We start from the raw sequence: 16,180 nt of genomic DNA, 5'->3' as shown, positions 1-16,180 counted from the left end.
GATTCTGAGGGAAGACATACTTCCAATCAACTCTAGTTTTTTTCCTAACGATAAGCAGCTCTAAAAACTACTTCTAATAGGCTATCTACTACTCCAGGTTACTGAATTTCGTTTTTAAATTAGAACTTGATGTTTCCATATACTAAGACTTAAAGATAAATCAGTCCCTGAAAAATCACTCTACAACATCGTAGCAGCCTCTCAGATAACAGTGAAGGGTCTCAAATAACAGGGAACTCATTATTTTTAAGAGCTCTGACACTGATCATCTTTTATGTTAAACAGAGTCGTGTCTCTCTGAAGCTACTCCTTGCTCTGACACTTGCCCCAAATGGTTAGAGATCTGTTTAAACCACTGTTTCATAGAATCCTTCAAATACGTGAAATAGGCTTCCATATTTGATATCTTTCCATCTCCACCTCTCCCCTCCCTTGTAGCCCCACTGCTTTGCTCTTATGGAGAGTAAACATCTTTGGTTCCCTTAATAGTTCCTCTCACATGATTTTGAGCACCTCTTATCATTTTTGACTGCTTATCTATATCTTCCTTAAGTAAGACACTCAGAAACAGCCAGGATAGTCCAAGTGTGTTCTACTTTTTAAGATATATCAATATTTATTCTTAAAAGAACTTTTTGAAAATGGACATTCCGTATAATTAAAAGATATCTTAAAGTACAACATTTTCATTCAAGATTAATGACTGTTTAAGCCAGAACATTTTCAAACGACTAAAGAATTTTAAGTGCAACACGTAAAACTTCAAAAAATTCGCCTTCATTCACATGGTTAGCCAGTGCTGACCTTAAGCTAGAGTTTCTTAGGGAAAAAAACAAAAACAGACCCACCTAAATGAAAAAGCAATATAATCCAGACAGGAATTGACATTGCTCTCAAGTAGCGTTCAGTGCTTGCATTCCACTTGAATGAAACAGCCAACACATAGCCAACTACCAAGGTCCAGATCTTAAATAAATGAAATACAGACAAAGCTGTAAAATATATACATGTGAAATAAGCATACAATTATACAGAACTTGCAAGCCTCTCTCATCTAGCATGAGAGCTGTGGCAACACCATGGATGATGGCTGGTGGTACTAACAGAAGAGGGCATAGTTTCTCTTCCTCGTCCTTGATAAATCAAGTTTTGAAATAAACAGGTTTGTTTAATGTTATTATTAAAATCCCATGCAGTGATATTAAATATCTTTAACAAAAAATACATAAATACAGTTTCATTTAAGTTCAAAAGCTACAGCATGCACAAAGATACTTAAGATACTCAATTTTTAAGCCATGGATTTAAATTAAGAGCTTCACCGTGTGGAATTCTTAAAAGTTTTCTCTACAGATTAATGCTTACAAAAGAAAAGAGGAAACAAGTGGGAATTCCCTTGACAGTCCAGTGGTTAGACCCACACAATGGCCAAAAAGAGAGAGAGAAAGAAAGGAAGCTTTCCAAAAAGAAGCAGGTTAAAAGATTCAATTACAACCTATGAAAATATGCTTGTTACCACAAAAAGAACTTTTTGAAAGCTAAAAAGAAGGCAGGCAGCTGAAGTGTGACCCTGCTGAAATAACCTAGGTAACAGACGGTTTAAAACTAGTCCAGAGTTACACACAGCTGAGGAAGTATAGCTGAAAAAAGTATTACCAGAGAAAAGAAACAGGAAGATGTGAGAACAGAAGAACAGGTGAACCAGAGTCCCCTCCTCAGTTTTTCCCCACCTTAAAACTAAATGACTCGAAGTACTCACAAACCATCAATGTAGCTGACACAGAAACTCAAATAACCTCATACTTTAATAGAACACACACAAAAGATGGAAAGAATACATAAGCTAGAACAAATGCGAGCATCAACATTTTATTAAAATAACTTGAACCTTGAAAAAAATATAGACAAATTAAAACAAAATGAAATGAAAGGACTTTAAGCTGAAGCCCAGAGAATGAAGAAAAAAGAACTGATATGGTTACTACAAAAGACAGAGAAAAACTACCTCCTACTTTATTTTGATCAACTCTGTCAAAATACTCTTCAGGTCTAAAATATGTTTATAGCTTCAGACTTGAGAATTCTGTTTTGGGACCTTATTAAATAATAATAAATTCTGAAAAAGGGTTAAATGTAAAAAAATCTCATCACCGTCTAATTTAGGACCTTGAAAAATTAATAACCTAAAGTTTCAATAACTGGGACATGGTTAACTCTGAACGATTCATTCAATAAAATGTTATGCAACAATTAAAGCAGGCTTTTTTAAATAAAGACTACATAACTTAAGATATTAAGGAAAAAGCAAAATACAATAAACACATATGACAGGATTATATCTATTTCATGGTGGGGGGAAGGAAATGTACTAATAAGTTGTGTTTAGGTGATAAGATTTTGTTTTTCCTTTTTCGGTAATTTCCCAGTTGTCTTTAATAAGCACTAATTCTTTTATAATGAAAAGGACACTAAAATATTCTTCTTCAAGCAACTAGTAAGATGAAATATTAAAGAGATCTAAAATCCCAGATGTATGAGCACATGGGAAGTGAGCCTACAGTTCAATTCAGTTCAGTTCAGTTGCTCAGTCGTGTCAGACTCTTTGCGATCCCATGAATCACAGCATGCCAGGCATCCCTGTCCATCACTAACTCCCAGAGTTCACGCAGACTCACGTCCATCGAGTCAGTGATGCCATCCGACCATCTTATCCTCTGTCGTCCCCTTCTCCTTCTGCCCCCAATCCCTCCCAGCATCAGAGTCTTTTCCAATGAGTCAACTCTTCGCATGAGGTGACCAAAGTACTGGAGTTTCAGCTTTAGCATCACTCCTTCCAAAGAACACCCAGGGCTGATCTCCTTTAGAATGGACTGGTTGGATTTCCTTGCAGTTCAAGGGACTCTCAGGAGTCTTCTCAGCTGCCTCAAAAAAGTTCAAGCTTGTAGGACCACACAGATTTAACCCTGGGAATTTAGAGAATTTTGAGATAGGCTGGTAGAGCTCAGAACAAAATCTGTGTGTAACAATACACTTATATAGCACTTACCATGGGCTAGGCCTTGCTCTATATTAACACATTATATACATGAACTCACTTAACCCTTATAACCCCAGGAAATAAGTATGGCTATCATTCTCATTTTAGAGATGAAAGAAATTGAGACTTCAAAGAAGTGACTTGCCCAAGGTAACACACCTAAAAAGTGAGTCAAGATTAGAACCTGAGGATTTGGGTCCAGAATCTACTTTCTTAACGTTAAGGAGAAAAAAAGGGTAGTGCCAGAAAAATAAAGAGGAAAAGCTGCTCCAGTATTCACAAGGGAAAATAAAAACAGCTGATTTTGATGACTACAAATTTTTGAAATTTTCTTTAAAAATGATCCTCGGCAAATGGATAGTCTTTAGAGGTATGTGACACAAGCGTAATCAGCCCTGTTAATTAAATGCGCAGTCAGTAATTTAGATGAAAGACTAGAAGGCGTATTAGTTGAACTTGCAGATTACACAAAGTTGGGAATAGTGAATATAAATGATTCAAAAAGATATTCTGAAACTAGAACAATGGGCTAACCAAGTAAGATTAAATTTAATAGAGAGGAATGCAAAGTTTTGCTTTTAGGTTCAAAACTCAGCTATGCAAATACAGAATGGGAAGAGAATAGCTCGTCAGAAGTAGAACTGGTGTGAATGCTTATTAGTTAAAGTACATTAGGGAAAGTGTTTCAGTGACTTGCACTATCAAATCACCTGGGCAATAAAATTCAGAGTGCAAAAAGAAATGGAAATTACAATACAGGAGATACAGATACAGGTGCAGGGTGTGGGGGCGGGGGGAATTGTTCAGCTTAGGAAAGAGAAGGAAATAACAAGATTCAACAGTTATCTTCAAATAGCTGCGGAAATGTCATCTGAGAGAGGCAACAGACAATTTTCTGTAGTTTTGAGAGCAGAAATCACAGGTGGAAATTAGGAAGCCACATATTTCAGCTTAATATGATGAATTTTTCGAATAAACGGATTGAGAGCAGGAGGAGAAGGGGGCAACAGAGATTGAGATGATCAGATGGCATCATCGACCCCATGGACATGAGTTTGAGCAAGCTCCAGGAGATAGTGAAGGACAGCGAAGCCTGGCGCTGCAGTCCATGGGGCTGCACAGAGTTGGACACGACTGAGCAACTGAACAACAACAAATCTAAAAAGGAAGTAAGTGACTATCACTAAAAGTTTAAGCAAAAGCTGATGGGGAAGACCAAGTAGGATAATGTGCCCTCAGTGAGAAGGTGAACCAGAGGATATGCTTTCAGATTTTAAGCCTATGATACTTTTCAACCCGTCTCTAACAAGTTTTTGTTTCTTAGCTGTATTCATACGGAATTAGTATCACTTGCACAGCAAGGAAAAAATGAGAGATCGCATACTTCAAATTTTTTAAAGGAAACTCATGGAGTCAGACACGACTGAAGTGACTTAATACGGACACATGCATGGTCAAATCATAGCCCTAATCAGATCATTGTTTCAGATACTTCATTCTCCTTTAAAACCACTTTAATGCCTGTAAGAATTAAAGATTTTAAAATTAAAAAAATAAAAAAATAAAAAGAAAAAAAAAACCACTTTATTCTAATTTGAAAACTCTGTTCTCTTCATGATGTGGCAACTTAAGAGTCAAGAATATTTCATAATCAAAGTCTTTACATGAGAAAGAACCTAAGCACTGAAAACTTTCCTCCTTACTGTTGCCAGGCAAGCAAAACACACCTAGAAGTGGGATGGGGCAGGCCTGGCCGGCTAGCTAATGTACAATCCCAAAGAGCCTTGCTGGCAGCACTACAAAACTCTTAGGATCTGTAAAACTGAATATCCAAGAACCCTGCAAGCGTGCCAAGCCACTTCAGTCATGTTCAATTCTGTGCAACCCCATGGACTGTAGCCCACCAGGCTCCTCTGTCCATTCTAGTATTCTCCAGGCAAGAGTACTGGAATGGGTTACCATGTCCTCCTCCAGGGGATCTTCCCAACCCAGGGATCAAACCCGTGTCTCCTATATTGGCAGGCGGGTTCTTTACTACTAGCACCGCCTAGGAATTCCCTGAGCAGGTTCTTTAAGCTCTCTAAAATGAGGATGATAATTAGACATCATTCAAGATAAGCCAACACTTCACACAACTAGGGCTGGGTAGCCCAGAGATGGATCCTGGTTTGTTCAAAGTCACAAAGCAAGCTACTGACAGAGTGCAGTTTAGAATTTACACTCCTATCTTTCAGCCACTGTTCTTTCCACCTTATGCTTCTTTATAAAGCAAAATGGAAACAGTGCAATCAGAGGCCATGGAGAAAACAAATCCATTACTACTGCAAAAACTGTAAATGTCTTCAAATGTTCTAACAATTCTGAACTAAAGGAGAGAGGAACACCCAAAACACTCCCAGCAAAGGAAAATGGTGGAGCAGGAAGGCTAGCTTTTTAGATTTATTTTGACAGTGCTACACCAAGTGAAGATGACCAGGATCCTAAGGACTGAGTTATACCTGAGTCTGGGGCAATAATTTTTTTTCCCCCCAGTGTTTAGAAATCACTAAGTCAATACAATATTTGAAACTGTTTTTTTTTACAATTGCCCATATTATAAATGATCAGTATTTCCCTTGCAGGTAGGATGGAGTACTAGGAGAAGAAAAGAGCTAGGAGACTGAAGGAACCCCAAAGTAAGGGGAAGAGAAACTGAATGGGAAGGATAATGTGGTAACAAATGAAAACACAGGTACTGAAGACACTACAGAGGAAAACGGGATAGGACTTGGAAATAAATGAACAGGTATAAAGATAAAAAAGAGAGACGACTAAGATTTCTAGATGACGGGAATTCAGGGGTGTCTGGGGGAACATGTGTGGGTAGTCCAACCCTGATATTCTTCTATTTTTTCCCCTAATAACTAAAATCAATTTGTACTAAAAAAAAAAAAAATTAAACTAAAATATGCTCCTCCACAACATCCTGGAGGAAAACGTTTTAAAATCTTTAGTGAAGGTCTTGATGACAAAGGGCCTTCAACTGCTGATAGGTCTGTTGAGTAAGTACCACTTACTGAACGAACAGATCTATCTCGAAATCTTCCCACCTATGAAATCCATTCCTCTAACTTCACATGACTATCGTGAAAATGAAATAACCCACATGAAAGTGCCCACCAGTGAGTGGCAGATGCTCAAAAGCTGGATCTTACATGCACGAACTGTCGGCTCTCCAAAATGTAGATTTGCTTAAATTCACTTTTCTCTCTACCTCGCCCATCCGTACCTCTCCCATCCATATTTCTCAGCAGCAGCAGCTCAAATTTTCAAGCTGTCTAGAAAGCATCAAGACTTTTTTTTTTTTTTAAATCACATGCAGCCCTGGTTGGGCTAACAAAACCAAACCATTGTGAACCATAAGATAGAAAAGTCCGAGAGAGGGCAAGCTGCCCGGTCACATGACCGACTTTCACTTCATGTCAGGCCTTACTCAGCACTTGGGACAGAGAGCTGAGGACTCCCTGTCTCTGCTTCCCAGGTACACTTTTAACTTTTAGCTCACCCCCATCTAACTACCTGCTCCTAAGGACTGCTTCAAGAAACACAACCGCAAGTTTCTCTCCAACTCGCATCAACCTCCAGGCTCTACTCCCTCAATTTAGGGCCCCCACCACTTCCAACTCTCTTTTAACTAACTCGTTCTGTGCCGTTTATAATGGGATTTTTATCCCTTCTTCCCATCACTTTAGCTAATCAGCTAAAATAATTAATTGTCTTTACTTTCCTTCCCCTCTTCTAATCTAGCTAATCTTGGTCCTTCTCTTCTGTTAATCCACAACCCATACAAATATTATGTAAATAAAATATAAGGAAGGGGTTTATCTTCAGTAAAAAGATATTCATAGCTATACACATTAAGCGGCAGGCACTTTTTCACAATTATTCAATTCCTCATCTCTTTCCACCATCTGTGAGTGACTGGCCCAAATGCCCCAGTTTCCATTAGTCATGCCAAATGTACCCAGGTATTCAATTCTAACTTCACTATGAAAATACAGCGTTCATATATGTTAGGCCCTTCTTTCCTAATTTCTTACAGTTTGGTGGAAACATTACTTGATCTTGCCTACAGTAATTTACAATATACTGCAGTATCAATAGTCAAAAATGTTAGCAGGATCTATAAGTATGTCTGAATTTGACAAGATTGAATTTCCTGAGGATAGGAATCAAGTTATAGTAATCTTTATATTTCTTAACAGCATATAGTATTCTGCCTTTTATGCAAGGGGCATTCAGTCAACTTAACTGAACTTAAAACAACAAGGGAAAGGAGAAGTAACGTCTAACTGCTGCTCCATGAATGTGAACCTTGGATTTGTTCAAAGTCTGAGTGCCTTTGGGATGATCACAGTCTCGGGACCTCAGAAACCTCTCCTGGAGAGTGGCAGGCAAGAAGACAATAAAGAGCAAAGTAACACTACGATCACTCTCACCTGACAATCTACCCAGGAAGTGAAAGAGGGTGCTTCCACACCTCTCCTTCCTATCACAATTGAAACAATACAAGTTTCTTGGAGGCCAATGGATTTTGTCTGATCACGACGCAGTTGCACACACAGGCAGCGTCCCAAAATTATGGATGAGGTGCTCCCCAATACCTTGCTGGCCAATAACTGGTGGGTCTGTCATCTCCATGAGAATACGCTCACATACGAGAACATTCCTTGAACACAGAGCCTGTACCTTAATCCTTTTAAATCCCTCACAAAGTCCAGTACCTAATAACATAATTAACTTTTTAACTTTAATTGAGACGTTGCATTGATAGAGCTAGAGAAGACAGTTCTGGTATCAGTCACTGACTCTGCCAATAACTTCAGGCAAGTTATAACCTTGCTTGACCGATAAAGGGAATTATTTTGCAACTTGAAATCAAGGTGCACTTAACAGGGACAAAAGTGAATAAGTTTATTTTTAGATGGTACTGCTTCTTAATGAAGTAGCAGTCTTATGCATTAAATATCCACTTATTTTTTGTCACCCCCAGTGAAATATCCTAAAGGAAATCAACCCTGAATATTCACTGGAAGGACTGATGCTGAAGCTGAAGCTCCAATACTTTGGCCACCTGCTGTGAAAAGCCAATTCACTGGAAAAGAACCTGATGCTGGGAAAGACTGAAGGCAGGAGGAGAAGGAGACAGAGGATGAGATGGCTTGGCAGCATCACTGACTCAATGGACACGAGTATGAGCAAACTCAAGGAGACAGTGAAAGACAGGGAAGCCTGGAGTCCTTCAGTCCACGGCGTCACAGAGTCTGACACGACTTAGCAACTGAACAACAAAGTGAAATGTTTGGATCATTAACTGATCTACAATCTGGCCTGATTTAGGAAACGTGTCACCAGATTATCCTTGAAATCCCTTCCAACTCTAAAGCTCCCTGATAATCTAAGAATAACCTCAGGAGGATGGAGGAATCACAAATATGCCTTTCCTTCACTCAGTCTGCTTAAGAAATCCAGGTGGGAGGAGATGTAATGTCGCAGAGCAATCCCTGTACAAGGCATAAGGAGTTCCCAAGAAGAGAATGTGGCAAGAAACAGGCCCACGGGGCTCAGCACCTAGGTGCCTGGCGAAAAGTGTACCGAAATCACCTGAACTGAGGCAGCTCTGAACTATTAAGAAAGATTTGCTCCAGGACTTGAGAAACTTGCATCAACCAGTCCCCTCTTTGTCCTAACAAGACTGGTAAGAAGCCACCTCTCCTGTCTGTAGGATGACAGATTGGACTAGGACCTCTAAGGTCTCTTCCAGGATAGTCCCACGTGAGCACAACTGAAGATGCTGAGCACCCCCTCTTCAAGACCAGGAATAAATTCCTGTCCACTTGCCGACGCGCTGAAAGCCCTCCCTGCAAAACGGAAGAGGGCTTCCCTACAGGGCACGGGTCCCCCTAATGGGGAGACTGTTTCGAACCACACCCGTCTTCTCTTTGGCAGGAAGGGCGCCAAGTTCCTCGGGTGCACGGGAAGGAAGGCGGAGGCGGACACTGTCTGGGCGCTCAGGTCTGGACGTTTGGCCGTCCTTGCACCGGGCCGAGGGGCAGCAGGATTGCACCCCAGCGAGCTGGGGGTGTGGTGGTCACTGCGTGCCCGGCGGGACGGCCGAGGGCCCGGGCCGGGGCTCACTCACCCACAGGCTGTTGAAGTAGTCCAGCCCGCGGCAGATGAGCGCGCCCGCGTGCGCCAGCAGCACCTGCACGCCCAGGTAGCTGCCCAGGCTGTAGAGGCCGTAGAGGAGCGGGCCGCCGGCGCCCAGCAGCAGCAGCAGGCGGCGGCGGCGCAGCGCCTGCTCGCCCAGGGCCTCCACGCCGTAGTCCGCGAAGCAGATCGGCAGCAGCAGCGCGGCCAGCACGATGGGCGTGTGCGCGCGGTGCAGGCGCTGCAGCCAGTGGCGCCCCAGGCGCGTCAGCGAGCTCTTGAAGGGGTGCAGGAAGGTGCCGCACAGCACGGCCCAGAGCAGCGGGCGCAGGAAGGCCTCCAGGATGAAGTAGACGAGCACGGCGGCGCCGCAGCACAGGCACACGAACAGCACCGCCCCGGTGTTGTAGAAGGCCTGCTTGATGGGCTTGTCGAAGCGCAGCGCCAGCGCCGCTGTCCGCGGGGTCTCCCCGCAGCCGCCGCCGCCGCTGGCTGCCCCGACCGCACGCTGAGCCCGCGGCGCCCGGCTCGGGGAGCCCTGCGGACTGAGCGCCTCCTCAGGGCCGCCATCGTCGGCCATGGTGCCTTTGCCGCTGCCGCCGCCGCCGCCGCCAAGAGACGGCACTGGGAGGCCGGGAGAGAGGCAGGGCGGGCGACACGCGGCATTGTGGGAGCTGTAGTTCCTAACTGACCACTGAACGCTTACACAACCTTTGAGGAACTCCAACTCCCAGAGAGTATAGCGAGCGTTCCATCGCCCTCGGGCTCCCTGTGGTTCATTGGTCCCTGCAGAATTCAGGTAACAGGTTTCTGGGGTCTGCGTGTTAGAAGGGGCAAAAAACAAACTTTCCTCTCCCCACCAACACGCAATATAAGAGCAATGTATGCTAGCTCAGTTCAAGTGTTCTATTAGTCACAAACTGGGGGCAGGGGAGGAATGTCAGATAATAGCCTTTACACAAAACACCCTGTATCGTAAAACAAAACAAAACCCTCCCTTTGCTCGCTGGTTAATGTCAACGTTTAGGGTGGCAGAATCCCCAGAGTCACTGTCTTCACAGATTGAAAACCCAAGCTGCACATTAGAATCCGTGGGGGAATACTTTTAAAAGACCAATTACCATATTCAGTTTTATTGATTTATTTAATAAAGTGTTGGCTCTGGTGTGTTTGGCAGGATTTTAAATAGCGATTACCATATGGCAGACTCTGTTATAAAAGTCTCATTCCTATTAATTCATCTGATCCTTAGAACAACCCTACAAAGAAGATGGTGTTATTATCCCCACTTCTCAATGAGGAAAACTGAGGCTCAGAGAAGTTAAGTACCTTGCCAAGGTACACAGCTAGTACGCTCACAGGCAGGATTCAAACTAAGAGTCTGACTCCTAAGTCGATTGTTACCTACTAGGTTAATAAATTGGTCTGACAAGGGAGCCTTTAGCACAGGGGTCCTCAACCCCCAGGCTGCGGACTGCTACCCAACAGGGACCTGTTAGGAAATCAGTGGCTCAGCAGGAGATGAGCATGGGGGAGCAAGAGATGCTTCATCTGCAGCTCCCCACTCCTTGCATTACAGCCTGAACCAGCCTCACCCCCAGTGGAAAAACTGTGTTTCATGAAACCAGTGCCTGGTGCCAAAAAGGTTGGGGACCACTGCAAGTTTAGCATATATTTCTTAAAGCTCTTCAGAAAACTCTAATGTGCAGCTATTGACAACCATGTACATGAGTCTGAGTGAACTCCGGGAGATGGTGATGGACAGGGAGGACTGGGGTGCTGCAGTTCGTGGGGTCGCAAAGAGTCGGACACGACTGAGCGACTGAACTGAACTGATGTAGGTGTCAATGCTGGAGCAATCTAAACTCCTGAAGGAACCCTAAGTCAGAGTCTCAAACTGCCACTGTTCCATTTTTGAGACCTGAGGTCAGGTCAGTTGAGCCCCCAACTCTAATTTCCCCTTTCGCATGGGAGTGATAATAGAAACTCTTGTGTCAAGAGAAAAAGGAAGCTCTGAGACAATGCATGGTGCTTCTGTTTTCTTGTTGGAAAGGTCCTGGTACCCAAGCCTACTACTTGAAAAACACCTCCAACGGCATTTTATTTAGAAGAAGAAGAAAGAGAGGGGAAGAAGGGAAAGAAGAGGAGGAAGGGGAAAAAGAGGAGGATGAGGAAGGGGAGGAAGAGAAGTAAGAGGAAGGAAAAGAAAGGAGAGAGGGAAGGAGGAAGGTTTCACTGAGTGCTCAATATGAGAGTACTCTGGAACTCTGCAAGTTACCCCTCTTCCGTTTTCAAACAGTTTTCAAGTAGAAGAAAAAGTGATTCCTTTCCATCCTGTTTTGGGTTTCAGGTCACAGTCCTTGTTTTTCAAGTTGGACGTTGACTCTGTAAATAATTTGCTTCAGTTGTTCTAAACCATCCTTTTTCCTCTTTACTTTGTTCAGGGCTGCTGGGGTAAAGAATCCGCCTGCCAATGCAGGAGATGCAGGGTGTGGGCCATTCATAGTACAGAGCATAAGCTCAGGGTTTGCTGAGCAAGTGAATGGATGATTCGCTATCCTTTCAAAAAAGTTGTTTGTGCCTCCTGTGAGAAATGGTACTGAAACACTGGGAATGTGTCTCCTACGTAGTCCTATGATTAAGAGCAGAGAAAAATTAAAATACTGGGATGTAGGGCCTACAATATAAATTTGAGTACACACAGTCTACTTAAATCTCTAACTCACAGAGTGTATGCTTTTAGGCACATCCTCCAAAATGTGAGGCTACTTGATGTGAAGTGTAAGTCACTCAATGGTGTCCAACTCTTTGCAACCCTGTGCACTGTAGCCTGCCAGGCTCCTCTGCTCATGGAATTCTCCAGGCAAGAATACTGGAGTGGGTAGCCTATCACTTCTCCAGGGGATCTTCCCAACCCAGGGATCGAACCCAGGTCTCCCGCCTTGCAGGCAGATTCTTTACTACCAGGGAAGCCTGAGGCTACTTGGGTTTTCTTTTTTAATGCCATGTAGCAACTCACCTCAGGGAAGAACAGCCTCTGTGGGCATCCAGGTACAGTGAGTGCAGAAGAGTGGATCAAGTTGACCGCAGAAGAGTGGATCAAGTTGACCCTGGGATCACACTGCCTTTGGCCTGCTTGTTGCGTGAACTGATGAATTTCCTAACCATTTAAGCCAGTTTGGGTTCAGTTTTAACATTTCTTGCAACAGAAAGCTTTCGGCTGATAAAATGATAACACCGCCGTCATTGGTTGCCGTGAGGATAAAATAGGAGAGCGTGTCTAAAGCAGAGGCACAGGGCCTGGGACATGGTGAAAATCTAATAGTGGTTCCCAGGGTGACTCCTCATTTTGTCCTGGAGACGCCAAGAGGCATCTCTTAAGCCACAGTCAACCACAGACTCCCAGGGCATCAAGATAAAAGCCCCAGAGATAAAACAAACACGGAAGAGGATTCCCCAGGGCATCATGTCTGTCTTAGAATGTTTACTGAGTTGTAATGAGCACCTCCTTTAAACAAAAATCTTGTGCTTACAGTGCAGTATCTACATTACACATAAAAGAGGTGTGTACAGTACAGGAGGAGAAGCCATGTGAAAAGGGAATCAAACAGACATGCATTTAGATTCCAAATATGCGTTACCACTCTTTTTATAAAACCCATAGCAGACATCGCTAATAAATCACTGAACTCTTTCTCACCAAGCCTAGATACAGCCTCAAAACCCTTCTTAGCAGAACATACTAGGGAACCACTACCAACTCCACAAAGTAAGCACACAAGAGGAAACATATTTGCCTTTTCTATATTAAACTAGCCATCCAGAGACTTCCCTATTGGCCCAGTGGCTAAGAGTCCACCCTCCCAACATAGGGGCTCCTGGGTTCAGTCCCTGGTCAGGGAACTAGATGCAGAGGGCTACAGCTAAGACCAAGTGCAGCCAAATAAATAATTACAAAACCTAACCATCTAGTGTCTGATACTAGATACAACTGGCAGACTAAAAATGTAAATAAATGGTTAAGAAGAAAAGAGTTTGGGAAGTATGAATAGGAGAAATTACTAAAGGGTTTTTTTTTTTTTTTTTTTTTTTTTTAATCTCAGTGCCTGAAGAAAGAATGATGCAACCAAGTCTGATACCATCGGGCCCTGCCTGACCACTGCTGCTTATCTCTTCTATTCCTGCGCTGAGCCATGTGCCCTCACTTAAAGCACAAGTCCTACCAGTTCACTGAGTGGAGTCTAGCCTTTCTTGTGTCCGGGCTCCTGTTCACCCAGGCGAGGTTCCTGTCCTTCTGGTTTGTACCATCCAACTGTAGCTGACCTTCCAAGCCATGTCAACAAAGACAAGTTTACCAGTTCACTAAAAAGGTCAATGAAGAAACTACCAAATTGGTTCAACCAACCCAGGTGAGACCCAGCTATCCAGCAACAGACCAGATGAGTAAAAGAAACCTGGGAAGTTCTTTGGGGGGAAAACATACACACACACAATCCCCCTTTACAAAAAATCTGCAACCAAAATTGCTCCCCCTTTCTCTTCCAGGGTAGGAGGAAGTTTGGTAGAGGGGATTGACATCTACAAGATGAATTTTGTGATTAACAGTCATTACGAAGAGCCAGAACTGCCTGTCTGAAAAATGGCTGGCCCTAAGTGTCCTTTGCTGGTAGCTCCTCATCTTCACGGAAGTGATTTTTTTCTGGAATGTTTTACCTGGAATGATTGAAGTATGAGAGCTAGGGATCAGGTCTTGGAATTCCTAGTCTACCTTGGAATTTTTCCCAACAATATATTCCAATGGCAACCCACTCCAGTGTTCTTGCCTGGAGAATCCCAGGGATGGGCGAGCCTGGTGGGCTGCCGTCTCTGGGGTTGCACAGAGTCGGACACGACCGAAGCAACTTAGCAGCAGCAGCAACACTGAGGCTACCCAGAGTATAAACAACCAGCCTTCTGCTGCAAATCAGGGCAAGACTGATCCACCAGGAGATGGCGGATGCATTTCAAATTGACCAGACTAATCCCTCTTTTATTTACACGTAAACTATCTTTAGTTGAGAATCAAGTCCTGCTGGGGGTTTGTACACCCTTGGCGCCACACTGATGTCACCACAGCCTCCAACTGGTCCCTCTTATCTGCCCTCTTGCTCCACTCCAATCAGTTCTCTACCCTGTAGCCCGCATGATCATTTTAAAATACAATCGGATCCTTTCAAATCCTCCTTACCGTGTGGGAAGGTTCCAAGCTGTTTACTATGAGGTCAAAGGTCCTCTGTGATGTAGCCATACTCACCCTGCCTCACCTCTCCCCACTCCCTGCTTCATCCTTTATCCTCCAGCACTTGGGTGGCCCCTAAGATATCCAGGAGCTAATCCCTAGAACCTGTGAAGTATGTTACCTTACTTACACTTTGCAGATATGATGAGGTTAAGGACTTTGAGATGGGGAGATTATCCTGGATAATATGGATGGGGTCTAAATGTAATCACAGGTATCTCTAGCAGAGGGAGGGAAGGAGATTAGACTACAGAAGAGGAGAAGCAACCTGACCTCTCCGACCACAGAGGCAGACACTGGAGTCATAAGGCAATGGGCCAAAGAATAGCCACAGCTACCAGAAGCTGCAGGAGCCGAGGAAGGGCTCTCTCCCCTGGAGTTCCCAGGAGAAACCAGCCCTGCCAACCTCTTGATTTTAGCTCCATACAATTCCGTTCAGACCTCTGGCCTCCAGAACTTCAAGGGAATACATTTCTGTTGTTGGAAGCCACTAAATTTATGGTAACTTGTCACAGCAGCAATCGGAAACGAATACCAACCCTGTCAAATGACAGTGGTTCCCAGCTCATCCTGCTGGCCTTTCTCCTGGGTTGCTCTCCGCTTTCTTGAAGATGCCTCTCCACATCCTTTGCCTGCTTGACTCCTATTCCTTCTTTAAGGTTCAACCTCAGGGACTTCCCTGGTGGTCCAGTGGCTAAGACCCTGCGTCCCCAAGGCAGGGGGCCCAGGTGTGATCCCTGACCAGGAATCATGATCCCTGACCATGTGGAATTAGATTCCACATGCTGCAACTAAGAATTTGTGTGATGCAACTAAAAGATCCTGCATGAGCAACTAAGACCCTGTGCAGCCAAATAAGTAAATAAATACTAAAAAAGAGAGATTCCGCCTCAGTACTACACCTGCTTTCCTGGTTACCCCAGGCTGGGTGAGGATCCCTACTCCACCTGAGCATTTCCTTACACTGCAGATGCCAAACGGTATGATCGCGGTGTTAATGTATTTGACTCCCAGAATAGGCTGTGAGCCTCCTAGAGGCAGAAAGCAAGAGCAGGTCTTCCTCTTGTCCTCCATGTGTAGTTTCTCACATACAGACTGGCACATAAGAGTCCTCAATAAACATTCATTGAATGAATGAATCAACAGGTGGTTAAAGCTGCTTGACCTCCTGGAAGCAAGTGACTTTCACGTCCACTCCACTTCAGCAGTCTCTTTTTACAGCCCGTCCCCTGGCCCTTGCACCTGGGACTGAGCCCTAAGAAACTTACAAGTCAAATAGCATCAGCCAGCGTCAGGTCTGATAGCTGAGCTACCCACTGAGAATACGGCAAAATAAATACCACAGGATACCAAAATAAATACCACTAGGATACCAAAAAATAACCAAATACTTGTTTGAGGAGGTGGTAAGAATTACAGCCTATAATGCAGAATGTGATAATTCTTTCTTAACATGACATTCCTTGTACTTTTCAACCTAGTCCCAGTTTCTCAATTTGCTCAGCTATTGCATTCTGCAATTTCCACACCACCCTGATGATTCATAAGCCTTTACCACTAAACTAACTGTTGTTAACATACAATTTAGTTACCACTAAGGTCTATAACTAGAGAAGGCAATGGCAACCCACTCCAGTACTCTTGTCTGGAAAATCCCATGGACAGAGGAGCCTGGT

At 43.7% G+C, this 16,180-nt stretch overlaps 1 protein-coding gene and 1 long non-coding RNA gene across 3 annotated transcripts in view; one reads left to right on the top strand and one right to left on the bottom strand.

Annotated features, from left to right (window-relative positions):
- Nucleotides 1-9,821, bottom strand: part of TMEM245 (transmembrane protein 245) — a 79,644-nt gene extending 69,823 nt beyond the window's left edge. For both annotated transcript variants that reach the window (XM_015092997.3, XM_027964135.2), the window contains exons 1-2: nt 9,219-9,821; nt 849-966 (exon numbers count right to left, since the gene is read on the bottom strand). In XM_015092997.3, the coding sequence (XP_014948483.2) occupies nt 849-966; nt 9,219-9,806 (706 nt within the window). In that variant the 5' untranslated portion in view covers nt 9,807-9,821. The remainder of the gene's footprint in view (nt 1-848; nt 967-9,218) is intronic.
- Nucleotides 9,822-9,965: 144 nt separating this feature from the next.
- On the top strand, nt 9,966-15,884 carry LOC132659144 (uncharacterized). The gene is made up of 3 exons (XR_009599124.1): nt 9,966-10,025; nt 13,330-13,635; nt 13,772-15,884. It is a non-coding gene; the product is annotated as an uncharacterized LOC132659144 (long non-coding RNA).
- Nucleotides 15,885-16,180: the final 296 nt, after the last annotated feature.

The sequence above is a fragment of the Ovis aries genome, chromosome 2 (genome assembly GCF_016772045.2).
Source record: "Ovis aries strain OAR_USU_Benz2616 breed Rambouillet chromosome 2, ARS-UI_Ramb_v3.0, whole genome shotgun sequence".
NCBI classification, from domain to species: domain Eukaryota; kingdom Metazoa; phylum Chordata; class Mammalia; order Artiodactyla; family Bovidae; genus Ovis; species Ovis aries.
Note: the sequence above shows the minus strand (reverse complement) of the source record. Positions and strands in the feature narration are given on the sequence as shown.